General features: G+C 40.0%; 1 protein-coding gene across 8 annotated transcripts in view; it reads right to left on the bottom strand.

The window, feature by feature from the left end:
• MITF (melanocyte inducing transcription factor) overlaps positions 1–24295 on the bottom strand; it is a 220659-nt gene that overhangs the window by 7482 nt on the left and 188882 nt on the right. For 5 of the 8 annotated variants that reach the window (XM_045991720.1, XM_045991721.1, XM_045991726.1 and 2 more), the window contains exons 4-9: positions 23150–23233; positions 20892–20987; positions 13427–13544; positions 10150–10224; positions 4798–4873; positions 1319–1466 (exon numbers count right to left, since the gene is read on the bottom strand). In XM_045991720.1, coding sequence (XP_045847676.1) covers positions 1319–1466; positions 4798–4873; positions 10150–10224; positions 13427–13544; positions 20892–20987; positions 23150–23233 — 597 coding nt within the window. The remainder of the gene's footprint in view (positions 1–1318; positions 1467–4797; positions 4874–10149; positions 10225–13426; positions 13545–20891; positions 20988–23149; positions 23234–24295) is intronic. The other 3 variants (XM_045991722.1, XM_045991723.1, XM_045991725.1) reach the window with 1 other exon arrangement.

The following is a 24295-nucleotide window of genomic DNA, read 5'->3' as shown; positions in this document are numbered from 1 at the left end:
CCCATTTCACACTTCATACCGCCATGTTCACTCAGTACACAGAATGACAGATGAATTCCACATAATAAAATTAGTATTTCTCCCTCTAAGTAGCGTGAGTTAAAGATACATATTGTATAATTCCACTGTCTGCAATGACTTCTAAAATTTTTATCTTGATAAGATCTTCTGGATGTCTCCAAGTTCCTTAAAAACATAGGCTTTGACCATGGGCTACATACCCCCACCAAACACTGAGGCATCTTGGTATTTAACAACTTTAATTCTCATTATTTGAAATAATTTTTGCTATTGACTGAATGTTTGTGTCTCACCCCACCCCAAAATTCCTATGTTGGAATCTAATCCCCAAGGTGATGAATTTGGAGGTAGGACTTCGGGCAGTAATTAGGGTGTGAGAGTAGAGTCATCATGAATGGGATTCATGCCCTTATTAAAAAAACACCAGGGAGCACTCTCCCCCTGTTATCATGTGAAGACCCAGGGACACTGCCTCAGTCTATGAAACAGGAAGCAGGCTCTTACCAGACACGAATCTACCTGCACCCTGATCCTGGACTTCCTAGGCTAAGGAACTCCAAGAAATAATGTTTGTTGTGTAAGCCACCCAGTCTGTGGTATTTGTTACCACAGTCCAAATGCACTAAGCCAGTTAGGTTCTATAAAGTGGCTCTGAACCTTGAATTAGTATGTACCAAACGATTGCTTCTAAAGGAAATATGGAGCTAGGTTTCTATGAGTATCTTAGTCACATTTTCATTAACGAGTCAACATGTAATCTTGTTTGATGTTTAAAGACACCTTAATACGCAATGTTGATTCATTAATATGGATCTCACAGCCAAGAGCACTGGAACTTACCTACAAAGGAAACTTATCTCCAGAAGACACCTCCCAGCCTTTTCATGCTTAGGAACACCAGACAACTTCAGTAATACTCTTAGGAGCCATTTTAAACAGCAAAATTCACCCATAAAACCCACAGAAATGTGAAAAGCCTGGGACCAAGAACCATGAAAAGGATGCTTATGGTGTGAGCTAAAACAAGACAGCAGATCATTGGCCTTGTTCAACCTTAACTCAGATTAGCCACTCTGCCCATGTCCACGAATGACCATGAGAGCACCATTAATGTTGATCTTGGGCTTACAGTAAGTTTTTATGAGAGGCAAATTCACAAAGAGGCAATCCATAAATAACGAGTAACTACTGTATTAGGATCATGTAAACCAAGTCCCCCATGGCTCATTATATCCCATTTCCTCCCACCTCCAAGTCAGGGACATATCGCAAACCCCTCACAACACCTGCCCCGTACCTGTATTCTGAGCAACAAATGCCGGTTGGCGTGCTCCAGCTTCTTCTGTCGGTTTTCAAGTTCTTTTGCGCGCTGCTGTTCTCGCTGCAACTTTCGGATATAGTCCACAGATGCTTTTAAGATGGTTCCCTTGTTCCAGCGCATGTCTCTGTAATGAAGAGGAAGAAACCAACCTTTTTCAGGACTCAAGGCACAATGAATATTCATCATTCAGGGCATTCAATTTCTAAAGAATCCATAACGACGACATGAGATGACAGGTAACATTCACTAAGTGCTTGTCCTGTGCCGGACACTGTGTGCCCACCTCTTAGACATTATCCTACTTAACCCAGACAAGGATGTTGGAAGGGAGGGGCGTGGTGCATGGGCTGAAACAGACACTGTTTGAAGGAGTATGCCCTTGTTACAGAGCTACGACAAGGTGGGGGGTCAGGACTTAAATTTAGTTCTGTTGATTATAAAATCGATATTCTTAAACACCATATTAAAGAGTTACAGGTTTCTAGGACTATCAGTTAACTCATTCAGGCAGGCAGAATAAGCTCAATTAAAAAAAAAATTCCGTGAGATCCTACTACCTGACTGTGTGAAGCATAAAAGTGGTATCCTTGGATTTTCTCATGAATATTCCCGGCCAAGTTCTCTAAGCTCTCCCTGTCTCCTCATCTATGAAATGGCATTACTACACATGTATGAACAGCCTTGCATGTACATTACTGAACTCTAAGGAAGCCTCTTAAATGAATGTGCTATGAAAAGTCTAGAAGGCAATTCAAGTAACAGGAGACACTGTGTTAAAGATTCAACAGAATAATTACAATGGCTACCTCTAAACAACATTTACTATGTGCCAGGTATCTTTTGAGGTGTTTTAGAGCTCATTTGATTATATCATAAACACCTCAGTGGCTAGGCACTAATATTGTCCCCATTTTGTAGAGTGGGAAACAAAGGCACAGAGAGGTGAAATAATTTGCCCAAGGTCACACAGCTAGGAAGTGGCAGAGCCAGGAAGCCTAGAGGATCTGGCTCCAGACTCCAGGCACTGAACCATTCTGTCATTCTTCTTATGTGACTGAGTCCTCAAAAGAACCAGAGTAGGAAGGAATATTCTGAACACCCTTGCCTTTTTTAAACAGATGAGGAAAATCAACTGTCTTCCCGAAGATCACACATCTAGTAAGGGACTCTTCTGGATTTCATATCCAGGCAGTCTGAGCTTGGTGCCTTTCAGTTTTTCATCACTGCAACTGTAATGTACTCATGTATATGAGGAAATTAAGAACACCATGTAAAAGTAAGCTGAAAAATGTAGAGCACTCCAGAAAAATAATTAAGAATGAAATTATAACTACCTAAGTAGTATTTCTGGGGCACCTTAAATTAATCTGAGCTCTTTCATAGACAGCGTTCATGATGACAATGACAAGGGTGATGAAAAAATAAACAAAAACAACTTCACAGATGCAAACTCTTCTACCCCACAACCTACGGCTGCTGGAGGAAGATCGGAAGTATCAGCCGGGATGTGTGAATGGAGGGTCATTAAAACAAGTCACCAAGTAATTGATCCTCCTATGGATTAGATGAAGAACAAAACAGAAGTCCTCCCCTGAGAGGCAGACTTACAGACCCCAGAGAATTCCCGGGGGGCGATCCCTGGGGTCTGAGCACTGAAGATGGCTATCCAGGGAGGGGTCCTGAGATACAGGGAGCACGGAGCTGACTTGTTTAATGTTCAGGGCTGAGATCAGAGTAACAGACCCTTTAGCAGCCAGAGAGAAATGTAACCATAATGAAAGACGCCTTAACCAGGCCAGTGAAGCTGAGAAACCTGTACTGACCCACGACACATGTAAGCAGTTACTCAGTTTCTAAGAAGTGGCTGTTCCAACCAATTATCTTATTAGGTTTTGCTTCCTTGTGAGACCCAATCAATCAATTATGCTTTTAGGCTTAAAGGAAGGGTATTCAAACTTTTTTTTTTCCTTGTAATTAGAGAACCACCCTTTCTTCACACAGAAGTATAAAAAGGTCCCCAATATAGAAATCAACAATAGCAGATCTGCTATGGGGGAGGAGAGCATATGGGGCAAGACCTTGGTCAGCCGGACTGTGTTCTACAGCCCCAGAGCCTGTTCCAGAAACTGGTATGGAAAACCCCCATTAGAGATTATAGTCCATTTATCTTAAAACAATGCCTACAATTAAAGATCATTATCAGTTCAGATTATAAACACGTAAGTATTCTAATACAATAGAGAAAGAAGATATGCAAATAGAGGCTTTCACTGCAGCCCCATAATTTCATAATACGTTGCTAAAGAGATTCACATGCTACAGTTTAAAAGAATATGCTAAAAAGTGAAAGCTGATAAAGAACAGGAAAATGGGAATTCAATTTCAACTATCATGCAAGACTGACTATAGGAAATGAAGGTCACAGCCCCTTAGTAGGATAAATTTGTGCTGCAGAACTGAGAATCTGAATGTTTTGAGTTTCAAAATGGTTTTCCTTGAAACCTGGGAAAGCAAAATGTTGATGATGGAAATTGTGCTTGAACATCCATCAAAACCACCTTACAATGGGCAATGATTTTATTTTATTTTGTCACAAATTCCCTGACAATAATGTGAATAGCAAATTTAATAAGCCTTGCATGAATAATGCTTGATTTCATCTTTACATTTTATTAGGTAGCTAAAAGGTCATATTCAAAGGCTAATTTCATCGGATGCCTGTGGGAGCCATTAAAATGTATACACTCTAGCCCCTTACTTCAAATGGGCCACTTTCTAATGGATAAAAATTGTGTATTTGTTGTCCTACTTGCTGACGTTGCTGGTAGGGAAATTATCTTTACAACTGTTATCTGTCTGAACAGGGGTGGGAGGTGAGCAGAGACTGGAAGCTGAAACCCAAATTAGCTGACGTGTACTTAAACGAGGATGAAAATTACTTTTTTCCAGGTTGGTAAAACACAGCAAGGGCATGCAAGTTTTCAAAAAAAATTTTTTTTGACCTTTTATCTGTTGGTTATTGTTAAGCTTGAAGTCTCCAATACCAGCTCTCAGGGCGCATCGGTACTGTATGAGTTGCACACAAGTAGCCAGCAAATCTAGTCTAAACCACTACTGAAATCTCTGTCCTGCATGAATGGTTAAGAGAATTTTTCTAGCAGCGTGGGGATCATTTGCCAAAGAGTCTCAGACTTCAGAAAGCCACCTCCTTACATCCCAAGCTCATGGCTGATGTCTAGTAACCCTTGGATGCAATTCAGTTGATTTCTCTCAAAATTTTAGTCTGATGAGACTAACCAAAAGAAAGATATGGGAAATATACCAGCCATGGAACCAAAGGCAGAGGGGGTATTTCTCGACTCTAGTTGCTGTAGCTGTGCGCTTTTTGCAACATATGAACAAACATTAAAGTACCAAAAAATGTACGACACAGATTAACATGGAATTGTACTCACGGATCATTTGACTTGGGAATCAAAGTACCTAGTTCTTTAATGCGGTCATTTATGTTAAATCGTCTTCTTCGTTCAACTTCAAGAAAAGAGCACAGGAAGGGACGATTAGTAACAGGGCCACATACACATTTAGTAGATCTTGCTAAAGCCATGTGTGCCTTAACTGTGCCGGCCCAAGGCCATATAAGCCGAATTGGTATCAATCGGTATCTCCCCGTTGCTGTCATGTTTTCGGTACTGAGGTTAAAGCACTTCCAAAAGATGGGCTGCCTTTGCAGAGAACGTTATCATTTACAAAGTCCCGAGACTGTAATTTCTCATTTGATCCCGTAACACCACTGAAATTAGAGTTAGTATTCTCAATTATAAACGTCAAAACTATCTGGGGGATATTAGGGACTTGACAAGGACACCCAGCAGTTAAGTGGGAATAGCCAGGATTCAACCCTGAGTATTCAGATTAGGGGACAGCAAACTTTTATGGGGCCAGAAAATGAGTTACTTTTGGCATTGAGGGTCAAATGGCAAAATTGAGGATATTATGTAGATACCTAAAGAATGGAAGAGAAAATACATTTCCATAGATCTTTTTTTTTCTTTACTGACAAAATTCAAAATGTGGTAATCTTAACTGGATACAATTTTTTTTTTTTTCTTGGCCATGTAAGTCTACCAACAAGAAGCCCAGGGGGCCAGAATTTAGATTTTGTATAATTTCCACTTATCGCAGAATATTCTTCTCACGGCTTTTTTTTTTTTTTTTTTTAAAGCTATTTAAAAATGTAGAAAACATTCTTAGCCTCTAGGCTGGACAAAACTCCCTGCTCTGGGCCCCGTGTTGCCCAACAGAAATACAATGCAAGTATTGTATTTCTGTAATTTTCAGTTTTCTAGTAGTCACACTGATAAAGCAAAAAGAAAGAGGTCAAATTAATTTGAGTATTTTTGTAAACCTAATAGAGCCAGAATACCATCCCTTCAACCTGTAATCCATGTAAATATTAATAAATTAAATACCAAACATTCTTTTCTTGGCACTAAATTTTTGAATCCGGTGTCTTTTTTATATTTCCAAAGGCATCACATTCAAACTGGCCACAGTTCCTGTGCTCAACAGGCAGCTGTGTTGAGTGGCTACAGGACTGAGTAACACAAGCTTAGGAGTCAAGCTTGTTTCACTATACTCTGCGTCCTGGTGGCATCCCTGTTTTATCAGCTCAGTTGCATCGTTAGCTAAATTATCATCTTCTTAGGGGAAGATGAAACAGGAAAGCACATGCGTTAATAAATGTCTCTAATTTACCTACTCTGGCAAATAAATTCCAAATAACTTAAGGTCTAACAGGTTGGAATAAATATGTTAATATTTCACTTTAAACATAGTATGTCTGGATACATATTTATATTTGACCAACTAACATTCCATACACTTAGGTAAATAATATTACGTGTTACTTTCCCAACAAATACTGGGGTTTTTTTTCCTTAGCTGAGCCATCACTTCTATGATTCAATTAGTTACTTAAAGTACTGCCTTATCATTAAGCTTTTATAAAATAGAAATAGTGATCCTCAATGGTTCTAAAGAAGGAAATTTTGGACCTCTGATCTTCTGGCTAAGCTCCTCCAAAACTCTGATGCATGACATGTCTTCTTACTTTTCTAGGAATATAATAATCATAAAGATTCAAACAGCACTGAAACACATAAGGTGAAGTAAAAGTGCCCTATGATCCAGGTATGACCATTGTTAAGCTGCTTATAGATCCTTTGGGATGATTTTTTATTCTCCAAACATGCTGTGTATGGGACCCTTTTTGATTTACACTCGCTTAGTGGTGACCTCATTTAGTCTCATGGTTTCCAACACCACATATACACCGATGACCTCCAAGTTGTCTTTCCAGCTCAGACATGTCCCAAAACCCTAGACTCATATTTCTGACTACTAGATGTTTCCACAGGGATGTCTAATAAGCAGCCACAATACTCCACATACAGGCTCCTGGTCTTCCAAACTCAAATAACTCTACCCACAGACTTGTCCACCTCATTTAATGTAACTTCCTCCTTCAGTTACTTAAGCCAGAATGTTGGAATCCATTCTGCACCTCTCTTCCTCTCATATCCCATATCTGATCCATCATCAAAGTCTGTTGGCTCTACCTTCAAAATATTTCTAGAATCTGTGCACTTCCAACCTCCACCCTACCTGAAAGAAGCCACCATCCTCTTCGCCTGGAAGACTGCAATGCTCCTAACGGCTATCTCTGTGCCACCCATGCCCACTGCTTCTTACCCACCTTGATCTACTTAGATTCTGTCAAAATACAACTCAGAGCATCCAAGCCCTTGCTGAAACCCCTCCATTCATGTCCCACCTCCCCTAGAACAAAAGCCAAGTCCTACAAGGATCTGGTTGGCTCCCATCCCTCTGACCTCATGTTCTCTTCCTCTCCCTCACTGACCACACCTTCTGTCATGACTGACCTGTGTCCCATCTCCCTTCAGTCCCATGGGCTGCTTGTGAGTCTTCAACCACTTTAGGATTTCATACTGCTCTTCACCCTGTCTGGAACACTCTTCCCCCAGATATCTGAATGGCTCTGCCCTCCTGCCCCTCAGGTAGTGACTCAAATTTACCTACGAGCCTCCCTGACAGCCCTATTTAAAACTGAATCACCACCTCATCCCATGCTCATCCTGACACTCGGTTCCATTGCCTGCACTTTGTCTCCTCACAGAACCTTCTACCATTTGTTTGAATATACACACACATATATATGTATATTTATTCACTGATGCATTCCAAGTACCCATATGAATCTGGCACCCAGTAGGCCTTCAGTAACTAAGTATTAAGCAAAGAATGATACACTTAAAGTAGGATTATAGTAAAAATTAATAGTATATTGTTGACATCATGTAACATTTAGATATACTACAATTTATTGAATGCAGTGCCTTCCCTCCCCAGTTTTTATTTATTATAACTTTTTAATATATAAATTATATATAATTTTTATGTGTTTTGTTATAAAACACATAAAAGTGCATTAAGAAAAAAGTAAAAGCCAACTTTTTATACCATGTAACACCTATATGCCTGAAGAAATTATCAGTGATAAAGGTAAACTCCTAAACCTTCTCCCAGCACATACACATGCGGGCGCACACACACACACACAACTTTATACACTGTGATCTTTTTATATAATGAGATACTATACATATTATTCTGCCACTTGGCTCTTCTCACTCAGTCATATATTGTGGACATCCATGTAAATCAGGTAAAACAGACCAACTCCCTTCCTCTTAACAGCCATTGAGTATCCTGTATACAGACATCCCATAATATACTTACGAATACCCTAGTGATGGATACTTAGACTACTTTCAATTCCTCCCTTGCTGTCAATGGTATAATGATCATTTTGGCCGGTGCTCTCATGTACATTTTATTACTGTTGCAATTCTTGCTCTATACGGTAACACCACCTTACTATATTTTTTTGCTCATCTATTCTGTCTGTCCTTGACTCAAATGGAAGCTCATTAAGAGTGGGAAGCCTGTCTGTCTGGTTCACTTCTGCAGAAAAATGCCTCATATGATATGGGGGGCTCAATAAAGAGTTACGAGTAAATAAATGAATATATGATTGTGCACGTTTTCGCAGCTACTTTCACAAGGTTAGTTTCTAGGAGAGGAAAAGTTATGCCAATGGACAATCTAACCTTGAGTGTTCATTTCTAGTGGTTAGATGAGATCTTAAAAGGTTTTTTATAGCCCTCAGAATGTGACCTGATCAGGTGTATACTTTACGGACAACCCTAAACTTGAGAGTTCAGGTGCCTATGTAAAGGCAATGTTTTTGACAAGATACAACTTAGTTTCCCACATTTCAGTCAGGAGAAGTTTTGGATAATGCTTAATGATCTTAATTCTAAGTTATCTGAAAAGAAGAAATACATTCATTCGAGTCCAATTCCTTGGAAGCTGGAGGAGACCTTAAAAATATTATTGCAAATCTTTTGGTAGAAAGGAGCAAAGCTTCTCGTACCTGATATAGGAACTGAGAAAGGCAGAATCTATTAAAAGAAAGAACTCACCCCCCTCTGGGACCGAGCGATTCCGTTTCTCAGTACCTAACCTGGAGAAACAAACTCCCCTGTACACAGACAGAGAGGCATTATGCAAACATTCACCGTGGCTCTATTTGTAGCTGGGAGAAACTGGAAGCAATATCAACACTTGGTAGTAGTAGGATTACTGAATGTCACACAGTTATGCTGTGGAATAGTACGCAACAGTTGTTAAAAAGGACACAGAAAGAGACTAATAGCAGCAAAAGTTCTTCAGGATGGACTGCTGAGTAAGAAAGTCAGCAGCAACAAGTATGGCTAACATGGCACTGGTTGTGTTACAAAAGACACCAAAAAACACTACTTATTTGCTGTGTGCATGTGTGTGTGTGTCTTCTTAAATACATGGGCAGAGGCTGGGAAGGCCAAGAGCAAACTGAAAACAACAATGGTAACAACGAGGATGATGGCTCCAGGGGCCAGAGGAGAACTCTAGCTTTATTCTAGCATTTTAAATTCTGGCTCATTCTATCGTTTTTATGAGGACAAGGTATTTATATGTAACCTACATTCTTAAAACTCAATTTAGGAAGAAGAGGACAGGAGGCCGTGAGAGAAAATATTTACACACACACCAATGACTTCCCACCACCAAACCCAATCTTTTTTTTTTTTTTTTAAACTGTGTAGCCTCTTTTACTTTTGTTTATGAAACAAAAATCTTAAGTTCTCACAGGAAAAAACTTAAGGATTTGGTTGAGGAAATTAAAGACATAAAAAATAATTTTAAATGTTGGAAGATTTTCTTTAAGTCACAGTTTAAGTCAGAAATTGGGGAGGGTACCTCACTCAGAGACTCCCTTCCGTTTCATTTTTTTTTTTTCTTTCAAATCTCACTGGAGAAGATGATCCCATAATCCCTTTTTGTTAATAAGTTCCAGTGTGAGCAACACTTATAATTGGGTAGTTGGGGATCAAGTGTCCCTCTCACCAAACATACACACCAAAACTATTACTATAAATAAGTAAATACTCTTCATAATACTGGAAATTTAAATTTCCCCAGTAAATACTGGGGAAAATTTCAATTTGATGAGAGATAAAATATAAGAAAACCTTAGTTTCTCTGAAAAACATTTTTTCTTCCATAAATGTACCTTTAACAGCTATGCATATCAATCTCCTCCCACAAGATTTCAAACAATTTTGATATAAGGAGGAACATCCACTCCAATATCAAACATCATGAACATAAAACCAACTTACTCAAATTGTGATTGTCCTTTTTTTGCCTCTCTTTAGCCAACGCTCTCGCTTCAGATTCTGTGGGAAAAATACACGCTGTGCACGTGAATGAAGTAATTAGAAATGGGAACTGTTTAAGGCACGCACTTACACTACACTACAAACATCTCATTTTCTAGTTAGATATGGAAACTTACCTGACCACACTCTAATAATAAAAAAATAAGGTTTTTAAAATCATGATTCTTCAAAAGCTTGTATTTTTTTCAAAAGCAGTATATATCAAATAATTGCAAAGCCATGGCTTCTACAAAATGGTACAAGACCAGTAGCAAAGGTGTCTAACATACTACGAACATACAAGAAGAAAAGTAACTAGAAAACTGTGGAAATTTGCTGTTGATATTCTGTTATTAAGAGTTGAATTTTCTTTTCTTTTTTTAAAGATTGATTTATTTATTTCAGAAAGAAAGAGAGAGAGAAAGAGAGAGCATGAGCGGGAGGGGCAGATGGTGAGGGAGAATCTCAAGCAGATTCAATGCTGAGTGCAGAGCCCCATGTGGGGCTTGATCCCACAACCCTGAGATCATGACCTGAGTGGAAACCAGGAGTTGGATGCTTAACCACCCTGAGCCACCCGATGCCCAGGGAGTCAAATTTTCTTTTTAGGCAACAGAACTTTTGGTTATTTCTTCCATGCCTTTGTAACACACTGACATGAAAACTGAGGAGAGAAGCTATCACGTCAGATCTCTGATGGGAGAAATGGACTCTTTTTTGTTGGGGGGGAACTTGGAGCTAGGTTGCAACAGAACTTGCTAGAATGAAATGATGACCCTGAGGAACTCAGACCCTACTAGCCTGAGCTCCTAAAAACAAAAATGGGAACAGGGTACAGAGGTGTTTGGTGGCAACCCCATTTGAAAAGATGTATTTGCAGTGCAACTTCTGTGAGATCTCTGTAGGGGGGATGACTTTGCACCTTACAGAAGGCAAAACAAAACAAAAGGACAGTTGTTGAATTAATCCTGGCATTCTGGGACCTCTGTTACTTTCTTTTCACAAGTGATACCTGAAACATTACACTACCATCATTCAGAATTGTACCCAAAATTAGAAATCTTTTTAGCATAACTCATAGCCACTGAAGCTTATATATGTATATCTGTTTATTATGTATACCTATATACATATAAATAATTCAGAGCCTGAATTATTTCAATTGGGATGATCAATCCAAACCATTTTCTATTTTTTTTTTCATCACATGAGCATTATAGTCAGCTTTTATTTATATACCCTCCCCTTCAGTATTTTAGGTTGTTTTTTTTTTTTTTCCTCTTCTTTTCTTTTTTTTCTTTAGTTTGCCAGCCCTACAACCACAGTTTTCTGCCCGTCCATCTCAACCCACCAACTGTGGGCCAGCTTTGGTCAAGGCAATCCAGTGAACTTCTCCACCATCTTGAAGCTTCACCCACATCTTCCCCAAGGGGGTAGACTGTTGGCCTTGGGGGGGGGTGGTTCTTTCCCAAGCTGAGAGAGCCCCCCTGCAGCCTCAGGATATTCTATAGTATTTTTCCTCTCTGAGTAGCTAAACGCCCATACACAGTTAATAATTCTTCATATTAAACCTTCCCGGTTTAAATCACCATATGGACTCTGCTTCCTGACTAGATCCTAATGCAGGTGGGAAAGATAATTTTTTTCCCCTTAGGTCAGACCTGACTTCTAAGCCTATTCTCTTTTGGCTACTTCATGCTGCCATTAAAGCTAGCAGTGCTCAGAACCCCAATTCCTGTCCATTTTCTCCTTTTTCTGGCATTTTATCCTTTTCCTGTCTGGATTGGTCATTTTCTAAGATAAAAAAGTGATTCTAGAAGTGTATAGTTCATCTGCTTCTTTTTTTAAAAAAAATAAAATAAATTTATACCCCCTTACCCATTTCTCTCATTCCCACCACTGGCCTTTGTTCTTTTGTTTTTGAACAAACAATCACACATATAATTCCAAAGTCTACTTTGGTGGCACCAGGGGCCTCAGTCAGTCAAGCTTCCAACTCCGACTCTTGGTTCCAATTCAGGTCATGATCTCAGGGTTGTGAGACTGATCCCCATGTCAGGCTCCGTGCTCAGCTCGGACTCCACTTGAAATTCTCTCCCTCTTCCTTTCACTCCTGCCCCTCTCTCCATTCATGCTCTCTTTCTCTAAAATAAATAAACTTTTTATAAATCTAAAAAAAAAAAGTTTACTTCGCACGTAAGTTGTAAGAATTCTGTTCATGCCACATTAACCACATTTTATCATTACTATTATAGATCTCATATAGCATTATTTTCTGAGACTTCATGGTACTTTTTCTTTCCGGGAGGATACCCACTTTTTGTTGACTTTCAATGGGTTTTACACAGTAATTAACTTATTACATCTTTAACCCCCAAAATTGTTTTTTTAAACTTTCTCCTGCCACAATCTTCTGAAATATTTTTTTAAAAAAGACACCCTTGAACAAACAGGAATTTTTTTGCACCAAATATATAGTTCATATTCTCAGACCGTTCACCTAATCCTGCAAGATGCAAGGACCAAACATTAAAAAGGGGGATGAGGTGAGGGCCATAAAACTCATCATGGTAGAATGCCAGTTCTAATGGAGTTTTGTCATGTTTTAATGGCCAAATGCCTTCCCTAAAGCATTGAACAAAATGGCGAAATAGATAATTTCACACTTGCCTCAGGAACAAACAATACCCATCGCTCCATTTCATAATCTATTTTTTTTCCTCTGTGTAATAAATCTTTTGCACATGATGTAGTAAAAATAACAGGAGGCATCTAGAGATGTAAGAAATTCATTCTTACCCTATCCTGACAAATGTGGGCTTGAATGTGTGTAAAGGAAAATTCAGACCATGGTTCTCAAACTGGAATGCCTCTAGGGGCTTGGCAAGTAACACAAACACCAGACTGGGTGGAGACATTTTATAATTAAAAGTGTTGCCTTCTGCCTCCCCACCCCAAAGGGGACAGCAGCCAAAGACACAACGATGGGTGTCATGGCCTAACAGTGGTGCCTTGGAGTGAGAGCAGCCCCAACTCCCAGTACCTCAAGAAATACCGGAAACCAGGATTTCCAAGTATAAATCCTCCATCTTAAAAAATGGTTTCACCACTGCACAGATCTAAGAAGAAAAGTATGTCTACAAACTGGTAAGAGTCTGGAGATCACAATTCTCATAACTTTGCTTGCCAGAAAATTAACAGAAAATCCCCAGGAAGAGGCACACTTGCCAGTATTTACCTGTGAGCTCCCTTTTTATGTTGGGAAGGTTGGCTGGACAGGAGTTGCTGATGGTGAGGCCTGGGGGCGGCAGGCCTTGGTTGCCATAGAGATCAATCAGATTTCCAGAGACAGGTAACTAGAGAGAGAAACAATAAGAGAATTGAACTGCTTGAACAATTCCTAGGTTAATCAGCTAGAACCCAGATCTATTCCGACTTGATTTAAAAGAAATGGTTTCATGTAAAAAAAAAAAAAAATCATTTTTTAAAACAGGAAAGCATGATCTGTTTAACCTTTCCACTCACTTAAATAATGGCGACCTTTAGCTTATTCCTCTGAAAGAAGAAAGGGCACAGAATCTCACCCTCATAAGACAGTTCTATGATCAGCTTATAGTTATATTTTGAGCATGGAGGCAATGGACACTGCGGCAAACTCGTTTTCTAGCACATTCAGCAGCACATAGTAGATGTTTAGGAAATGCTGGCTATTACTGTAAAATGGGGTTCTATGTGGCCTGACTTCTTCACCAAATCAGGTTTTTTCATCAAAGTCACCTTTTTTCCTTCCCTCTCTTTCCCTCTCCTTTTTTTAAAATTTTTTTTTAGATCTCTATTTTATAAGGAAAACCAAGTGCATAGTGTTTTCTACTGGAAAAGAAATGGTTTCCTTATTGCTAAAGAAAAGCTCTTTTCCTTGAAACTGAAATCTTTCGTAGAGCCACAAGAGGGAGCCCACTGACTTTAATAAAAATAAAAATTTTAACGCTTAAAAAAAAAAAGTGAAGAAATATCTAGCCCTCTCAAGCTCGCTTAGGAGTGCTTTTTTCTCCGTTCTGAACTGAATATTTTGAAGTAGTAAACTTTCTGTCCCGGATGCTGATTTCCTTTTTCCATCTATGCATTTCCCTGCGCCTCGTTCATTGAAGGAGTTTGAGGACACCCATGTTTGTGGACATCAGAGGTTCCAGATATTTCGTCTTCCTATCCTCTGAAATAAAGTTCTGATTATTAACAAGAGGGATGGAGTTAAGCGACCTCACTACTGTCAGTGCAAAAGTTCCCTCCTCCCAGCTTAATTCAAACAATTCCTGTAACTATCACTACCAAGGAAGTCTTAGAGCATTTGGCCCACCCCATCCTTGATCAGACAGTCTAAACTTTACTCTACATCTGAGAAAAGTAACTTGAGATGGCATTCAAGCTGTTTAGTGACCAAGAGGTATCGAGAAGAGATTCTACTGCACATCTCGCCTTCCAATTTCTCCAATGGCCACTAACATACAGATAAAAACACCCGCAAAATACAGATACAAATGTGTTTCCTTTCACTGGTTGCCTTCGACCGTCTATTCCCATCGAGGCTTCTAGAGAAGTAGTCCATGAACCCAACCCCAAGCTAAAGAGTAGGGAGACGCCTGTACTTTCTGACAGGTAAACAGGACACTTGCTCTAATACAACTGGGGCTGAGAACGGGAAGGACAGACTGATCAGTGGAACGGGTCTCTCTCTTGTCCACTCCATCTTTTCTTCTTTTTGAAGGCAGGATTTATATTACATATATAAAATGTAATATACCTTTCCCACCTCACAGATGCATATAAACCATGCACTGTGAGCATTTAGAATGCCCTTGGAGCACAAGTCAAGCCCCTCTAGCTAAAAACCCGATGACCAGTGACTTCGATTCTTAGCTGTCATTTTGCGAAGTGGTTTTATTTGAAGTAGGTCACCTTCCTGGGGTCAGTCTTGCTCTGCGAGTGCTCAGTTCCATTCTTGTACAACTTAAGACAGCAAAGTGAAAGGCGTACAAATGTCTTAATACAGCACTGTAAAGAGTCAGAGCATCAAAACTCATAAAGCTGCTAGGACATCCCGTAACCCCCTGCGGGACTCCCAAGATTTATCCTCTAATCTTTCTGGACTTTCAGATTCTGGAGGAACTACTGAGTGTTAATAAACCAAGAATGTGGCTTCAAAATTCAACGCAACAAGCCAAAAAGATACATCCATACCTCTAGAAATACGAATCATAGCTATCATCTTTTCAAACGCAAAGTGTAAGCAAACAATGCAACTGTGTTATGATGATGATTTGTTAGGGAAAATGTAATAGGCAAGAGATACATACAGTAAACTTTAAAAAACAGAACAAAATAAAACCCCTCTAAGCCCTCAATGCATTTACAGTGAATGGATAGATATCTAATTATAAGCTTCTCTGGGACAAGACCATGTTTTCTGAACACATTCTACAGGAAACGAAGTGCATGTATACTTAATAAATGCAGAACCATATGAAGGGAGGGCGGGAGAGGGACAGACAGAGGGCAAAAGAAACAAAAACTGGGAATGAGACAGAGACAAAGACACAAGGGGAGGGGTGGAAACTAAAGAGAGACACATGTACCCAGAAGGGGAGAGAGGTGGACAGACGGATGGAGAGGCATTTAGGATGGGGGTGGGGAGGAAGAGCACAAGACTGGGGACACCCAGACACGAATGGGATGGGCAGACAAGATTGCTGTGACTGGCACGGATTGACAGCCCTGCCTGTCAAGAAGGGAGACAAATTAAAATCTCCGTAATGAGATGCCTTATCGGACACTCCACTGAGGTCAGACGTCATTACTTTCAGCCCAAAAAGCAGCTTATAATCATCCCCCAACTTCTCTAAAAGATTTCCCGCTTTGGCTGCTTTTCCGATACTTGCCGATTAGGAATTGGCAGCATACATCCTGCCGGAATCTTTTGCTGCGGAACAGTTTTCTGGGGCCTCCTACTCTGGGTCAGGCACAGAACTAGAAAGGCACTTGTATATGCTGTCTTAATTGATTTTCACAAAAGAAAAACCATGCTTCTAGCTATGTCTGAATAGAGCTTTGTGGTAGGAGGTTTGTATACTATGTTAACGGCAATATTTGGGGGGCAGGGTCAACTGCTGATAAACCAATTCAAAGCTGCAATTTTCAATTAATCTCCAACTAATTCTAAGCAAATAAAAACCTAGCTGCTCATGAGCCAAGTATGGATACTCGAATTTACAAATTAATGGTGCAGGCTGTCTCAGGAGGCAGAGAACTGGGTTAAAACCTGCCTGTGTTACTGACCTGCTGGGTGAGACTAACCTCCCTGAGGCATGCTCCCTCCGCCCCTTAGCAAAGCGGCGATCCTATCGCCCACCTCACAGGGTTTTGTACGAATCAGAGGTCCAGTGGGTGAGACACTGTATTTAAATGATCAGTACTGCCATGTTTAGTAATATAATTTTCTACAAAGTACTGTATTCCTAGTCTGTTTTCAACAGTCAAGCTAATTTCCACTTTGATCGACTGCAACACGTGCCACGTTAATTGCTAAGTTAATTGCCGTCAACCTTTGCACCGATTTTACCAGACTGCAAAGCAAATCCAAGCATGGAATTACAGGGTTGGTGTAACCACCCAGAGATCGAATCAGGGCTTCTCCATTGTCAGTGGAGGGCATCTGTCAATTGTCTAGAGCCATTTTCGGGTGTCACAACTAGGGGGGAGAGTACCACTGACATCTAGTGGGTAGAGGCCAGGGATGCTGCTAAACATCCAACAATGGACAGGACAGCCTCACAACAAAGAATTATCCATCTCAAATATTAATCATGCTGAAGGTAAGAGACCTCTGCCTCAAAATGTGCCTTACGCGCTTTATACTAATGGCTGCCATTTGTTGAAGCTACTAAAAGGAAGGTTGGTGACAAATGGCTTTCTAATTTAAAAATCAGCCACACATATTTAAGAAAGGATTTTGTGGTTTCTCTTCTGGGTTAGAAAAACTGCCCCATAAACACTGTAACTGGGTCAAAATAATATCTTTGGAGCTAAGGAAGAGGAAGAGGCACCTTCTGCTAACATGGTGACGCTGTGTATTTGCTGGGTTTTTATCCAGCACATTCACCTGATTGGCAAGACTTTACTCCAGCATACAAGCAGTACAGAGGACGAAAACCACAGCCTAAGAGGGACAAAGAAAGAGAAGGTAGACACATATCTGTGTCCCAAACTTGTTCTGAATTGAGTTCTTCAGTGTGCTCCTCCACCAAAATGATTATTTTTCCAAGTAAATGATCATTGTAAAATGTTATTATTTTTTTCTTTCTGGATGCTCCCCTTCACTGAATGTCAATTGAGCACTGTTAGCACAAGTAAACTGGGACTTTTATTCTTTGTTTGTAATGGTACAAGAGGGCCCTTGTGTTCTCAGAATAGTTATTTCTAGACTCCAATTCCCTTAGGATAGTTTCCTCTCTAAGTGCTCCCTCCACTTTAATTTTTTTTAAGAAGTTAACTTGAAATAAAGCATATCAAAGAATCAGATAAAAGGGGGAAAATACCTAACATGAAGAACATTAAGTTTAAACTCTATGGAGGGGGAGGAAAATTAAAATGTTAGTGAGTTGTTGGTAGCTTTGTTATTTATTTTGACAATCCAAACCCAGATTAACATTTAGTAAGAACACATCAGAACCAAGATTCTTCTAAGGGCTTTTTGTAGATTAGTGCTTATAATTTTCATATGCATCCTACAGCTTTAGATGCTATTATTATTTCCATTTACCAGACAAAGAAAGTGAGGCAAAGGGGTGAAACAGCTCACTCAACAGTAGGCACTGAATTCAGCTATCTGACTCTCAGTCTGTGATCCTGACCTCTATTCTATACTGGGTCTTCTCTAATAGCCAAATGCTAAAACAGCTTTGTCATGGGCTGGCTCTGATGGGGCTACACTTAGACTTTTTCGGGTGGAAATATAAAAAAGTAATGAATGCCTGGACAATCAGTGGTATCTGAGGGTGGCCACGGGTTACTCCTCCCCAGCTGGCAATTAATTCAACTCTGCCCAGATCTTTTCTACCTAGGAACACCCCTAACATGGTCCTTCTGCCCCAGAATTATCCTCCTCCATTCAAGGTCTAACAGGGTCTCCCCTTCCCAGACTGGTAAGCCCCCTGAGAATAGGAAGCACACCCTACTCATCTTCATCCACAGCACCTCGTCTAGGGCTGGTGACATATTAGGTCATTTAATAAATACTAATTAAATCCTAATGTTAGCTTAGAAGCAGTCAGATTTCCATTCTAATGTAGAATGACTGAGGAGGAGACATGGGTGTTTAGTCTAAAGGAGAGAAGCAAGTGGGGGTCTTGAGAACTGTCTTCAGAAGGGTTGTCATGAGGACAAGTTCTCCATGAGGGCAATCTGACCCATGTCTGGAATTCACAGAGAGACACACTGTAAGTAATATCTGGATTATTACATATATTGTTATTCTGAAGTAGAGTTGGACACATTTAAGATGCTCAGGACTATCACCTGAATAAAGTACTGTCAAAATTATTTGCTGTTGTAAGGAATTATACTTAATTGAGATATTGTTGAGTACAGCTTAGGTTTCCAATGCTAAATGCTATACTTTATGAGATGACCATGGGAGGTAGGTACAATTATCAGTCCAATTTCAGGGATGGAGAAATGCAGAACTTTAAGAAGCTAAGTAACATGCTAGATCACACGGGGAATGGCAGACTTTAGAGATGAACTGAGATACAATCTCACATCTCCAACTTCTAACCTCTGTGCTTTCCAGCCTGTCTTGCGGGTTACTGCATATCCTAAATTGGAGGCTTCCAGAAGATGGATGTCTAGTTTTTCTGTGTATGGGGGTGGTGCACAGAAGATATGCAAGAGGAGACTAACTAAGGCACTGAGTACTTGATTGACTCAGATGACTTCCAAGGTCCTCACCACTGCAGAAAATTTTAAAGATGATTTGCAAAAAATCATATTAACTTTAGAGTCCTCCTATCATACCTAGATACCACCTGACACCACTGGCAAAATGACCACCTTCATCCAGCAAAGTTCGTTTGGGATGACTGGGCCATTGCTAATGATTGCTGCTAGGGCACTGAAAACACCGTAAATATACCCACGTATATCTGAGGATACTTATAAATTTCACAGTGCAAGCTCTCCCAAGTGTCTTCCTCACACTGGTCCTAGGATTCTGACTGCTGACAAGTACAGCCTGCCTCACAAGAGGCACAAAGTTGGAAGCAGGAGGGTTCTACAGAAGCAAACCAAGGGCTCAAAGAGGGTGGGGAGAGTCTGACATGGAAACATCTGTCAAGATGGCAGAACATCCAGTTCTTTCAAAATCGGGGGGTAAATTTAAATGGGCAGGAAGATGACAGAAACTAAAAATCCTAGAAAAGACTTTGGAGTTTCAAGGGTACTCCTTACCCCTCAGGACTTCGGGTAAATGAACCAAAAGAACTGGACCAAGATGGAAAAAAAGAAAGTACTACCTATCAGACTTCAGTTCACTAAGAATTTTGGTGTAAATAAGTAAGGGCTATCATATTCCCTGGCTGAGAGAATTTGTCATGTGAATTTATTCTTTAAAAAATTTTCTATTGTGGTAAAACCACACATGACATAAAATTTAGCATCTTAACCATTTTGAACTGTACGGTTTAGTAGCGTTAAGTCTATGCACACTGTTGTGAAACAAATCTCCAGAATTTTTTCATCTTGCAAATACCAATCTCTATACCCACTGAAGAACAACTCGCCTTCACCCCATCTCCCCTGTGGGAGTTAATCTTTGCAATACAGGTTATTAAAGGCTATGACAGTCTCATGGCATTGCTCTCATAGAAGACAGAAAAAGACCGGACAAGGTATTCAAAGCCTACTGAGAAGTCCTGACTCTGACACATCGAAGCTATGTAATCCCATGCAAGGCCAGCTAACCTTTCTTAATCCTGAAAATGAGGGCAATGATACCACCCCAACTTGACTCAAAAATTATTGCAAGGACTAGATTTGGAGACTTATTACAAGGACTAAATAAGATCTACAGTAAGACTTTGGTAAAATGGAAACATAAGACACCATTGTAAGGAGAGAAAAAAAAGAGAAAAACCCAGTAGCCGCAAGGTTCCTAATGACAGAAATAAGTTTAATAAACCACTGATTTATTAACCAAAATCAGAATAAATTTTGCTATTGAAGAAATGCAAATCGAGTTTCAGTCACTCTATTACTCATGAATAGTAAGATACTGCCTTTTTAAAAACTGCACTCATTTTTCAGGCCAACTAGAATGCTAGTGTAAATAGTACTATCCATAGTATTTCCCTTGGGGGCAGTGTACTAAGTTAGACATTAGATGTCAGGGGGAATTGGAAGGCCTAATGTCCTATTGAAAGTGGACTTGGACTCCAGGGAATGCAGAGCTTTATCATGGGGTAACCAATAAACCCATGAGAAATTCTTAATTTCTGATGTCAAAGTCATTTATTTGCAATCCTGACATAATTCTCTGTTATATTCTTAATAAGTTTCTCAATCAGTCACTTGAGCAAATAACCTAAGAGATCAGGAAAAGGGAATATCTGGAAATATCGCGAGATTTTCTTAAGAAAAAAAAAAATAACCAATACCGTATTTGCCATTTGCAAAGCAGGATCCATCAATCCCAGGATTTCTTCATTATAACTTGATTCTAGGCTAATGATGTCATCGATTACATCATCCATCTGTAGGAAAAAGGACAATGTAAGAGAGACCAACATAAGCAAACACTGTGCAAAGCCACCCAAAGAGAGACCCATGGTCTTTTCTTACCCTAAGCACTAATGCTCTTCAGTTAGATGCTAAGAAATTACCTCCCTCTTCTCCCCAAATATGAGCATTACCGTTAGGTCACGGACACTAACAGGTGATAAGGATGCCGTCTGCAACCAGCACTTAGTGAGGGATTACTAGGTGCCCGGCACTGGGTTTAGGGCTTTGGATGGGTTAAATTATTCTCCCCTCAGAATACCTCTATCAGTGCAGGTACTGTTAGTAAATCAATTTGCCAAGTGACGTAAATGAGAAGCATCTTGCCCAAAGTCATACACGGAAAAGGGTTAGAGCCACAACTTGAACCCATGCTCTCAAGTGCTATGCTTAACTGCCTTCCCCAAACTGGAAAGGTGAACCAGGAAACCTCATCTTGAATGACGGCTGCCATTTCTCTTTTTTTTTCTCTCAAGACTATACCCCATCGCCTTTGTAGACCCTCCCTTCAGTAAGACAACCCAGATGGTAGTTCAGACCTTCACTCTCCTAGGCACACATGGGGCACTGCGGCTCTCGGGCTGCTGGCTAACCGTGCACTGATCCTACAATGACTTGTAAAATAAGTTTCTCCTTGTACAGCTGCCAGTGTGCTCGGTACTCCCGGAGGAATACACCAGGACGAGGTTATCATTACAGTCATGGAGCTGACATTCCCACTAGATCAATTTTATTCCTCAAGTACCAAAACATCAGTTATGATAATAAACAACAGTGATTACATGTGCATTGCAGCAGTTGCAAAGACAAGGCTGTGAAAACATTTCTTTGTAAACACCTGATGTATTTGAGCTGGCTACTGTGTGTGTGTGTGTGTGTGTGTGTACACGCATGCACTCACAGATCTAAACAGTGCTTCACAAGCACACAATGAAATCTCAAAACTCAGAGGAATGCTCCTTTACATGTTTTTACCATTTTCAATCGAAGGGGACAGGTTCCAGTGCCACAGGGCTTGGAATCCTCATTCTCCCACTTTGTGTATTAGGGGCAAAGCCCTCAATTTTAAAGAGCCTCAACGGGGCCAATATGGAATATGGGGGTTAATAATACTCATTGCCTAACTGGATTCTTATGAGATTTCAGGATAAACCATATAGTGTTTGGAGTGCTATGGCTAAACATCCCCCAAAAATGAGGGTCATTAAGTGACTCCCTAAGAAGAGTAATTGCAGCTCAGTTTTGATTCACTGCCAGTGGTTTATTAAGTTTCATTTCTAGATACACCAGTTTTGTTTGTTTGCTTTCAAGAGATGATTTTCTAATTGAGTTGAACAGGCAAATGGGTCAGTGTACTTATGATCAAGTCCTCTTTCCTTGTAAATTTTTTTAGGGAAATAAATTTAGTGGGCTTGGTGTGATGGTTTGTTAAAATAATTTCTTTTTCTTATAAAAAAAGAACCACTAATGCAAATTAATAACAGGAAATATAGAAAAGCAAAAAACAAAAAGAATTTTTCAGTGCTTATTTTTCTTTCTCTTATACATCTGGACACTTATTTTAAAATACATAACTATGTGAATAAATGTAGCAATATTTATGTATCTATTTAATAAGCTATCATAGAAGAATCTCTAATCACTTGGGAAAAATCCATGAAATATTACTAAATTAATAAAGTTTGAAATGCATGCTTCCTGAGATTCCATTTCATAAAACAATGTATAGAGCTCTTTCTTTCTCTCTCTCTCTCACACATACACACACACAATCACATGCATATTGTGGTTTTACTAAGAGCCTTTTGAAGTTGCTACCCTACGAATTTGTGTAACACATTGATGATATCTAAATGAAGTACAGCGTATTATATTTTATGTACCAAAATTTATGTATTTCAAGTACTTTTAAATGGCTTGAAGCAACTTAGGGAAAGTGCATTTTAAGTTTAATTTCCCTGAGTTATTTCATCATGAGACACTATGAAGAAAATGGTCCTGTTCATTGCTTTATTTAAAAAAAAAAAAATCAATGAGGGGAAAAAAACCCTTGAGTCATCAGGAAGGTGTGATGAGCCACAAATATAGATTCTCACTACAAAGTGTGACATCCTTGGGCTGCCGGGTCATTCAGTACCTGCATGCACGATGCTCGTGAATGCGTGTTCATAGTTGGGCATTCGCTTTCCGCCCTGTTTTGCTCTTCAAACTTATAAAATCCCTGCAAAAACACAAGCAAAATCAGCCCATGACTTGGATTGGCAAATGACTTTTCAATGACATGATCACACGAGGCTGATGGTGCAGCAACAAGATGGACTAATAAGCTTTCAAACAAAGTGGAATCTGACCGAAAAATAAAATAGCGCAGAAAGAACGTCCACCAAATCAGCTTGAGAGATGACAATTATGGACAGAGAAAAATAAGACAGTTGGTTTGGGCACAGGGGAAAAGACTCAGTCCCTCTAGAAATTAAAACTCAGCAACTTCAGAAGAGTCACCTCTGAAATCCCATGAACATTTCAGAGTACAGTAAAACTCCATTAAAATGAGGCTTATCGTCTCATAATTTGGAAATGACGGGCATTAAATCACAACTCCCCCCTCAGGTATTTTTATGCTTCAAATTTTGATGCAACAATTAGCTTGAGGTGTGTTTGAATCTCGTCTCCAATCTGGCCTTTACAAAAGTAGGTTTCACGGCAGCGGCAATCTTGTTACGAAACGGAATTTATCTAGCAATAAAACCTTAGCTTTTTTGTTAAATTCTCATGCACTACATTACTCAAATCCATCCACGCACGTGCTGTGCTTTTTTTTTTTTTTACTTCAACTCAGAGAGAAATAAAAATAATATTCCAGACATTCACAACAAGCGGAACTTCTAAACCGCCTGTCCCACACCTTTTCTATTTTTGCTTTTCCTTCTCCACCTTGCCTTCTCCTCTCTCTGCGTTTTTCCGGCTTTGTAAATGGAAAGGCATTGAAGAGAAGAGAGCGCTCAGCTCACAGAGCGGAAACAGGGTGGGGCGGGGGTTGGCGAGAAAGTGTCCTCCTCACCTCCACGTCCCACTCTGGAGTGGCCAGGTGCCCCAACCTGAGGCACAACCCAACAGGACCCAGTGACGGCGTGAAGAGGCTGGAGCGCGGTGGCCACACGGCAGAATGTGGGACAAAGGCTGGCGCATGTGGCCCCGCAGACAGACTAGAGTCCACAGTCAAGTGTGGGAATAATAGCCAACAGACATTCATTTAGTGTAAGAAGACAAGAGAGGGGAGGAG

The sequence above is a fragment of the Meles meles genome, chromosome 20 (genome assembly GCF_922984935.1).
Source record: "Meles meles chromosome 20, mMelMel3.1 paternal haplotype, whole genome shotgun sequence".
Classification (NCBI taxonomy): Eukaryota; Metazoa; Chordata; class Mammalia; order Carnivora; family Mustelidae; genus Meles; species Meles meles.
This window is presented reverse-complemented; position numbering and strand designations above follow the sequence as displayed.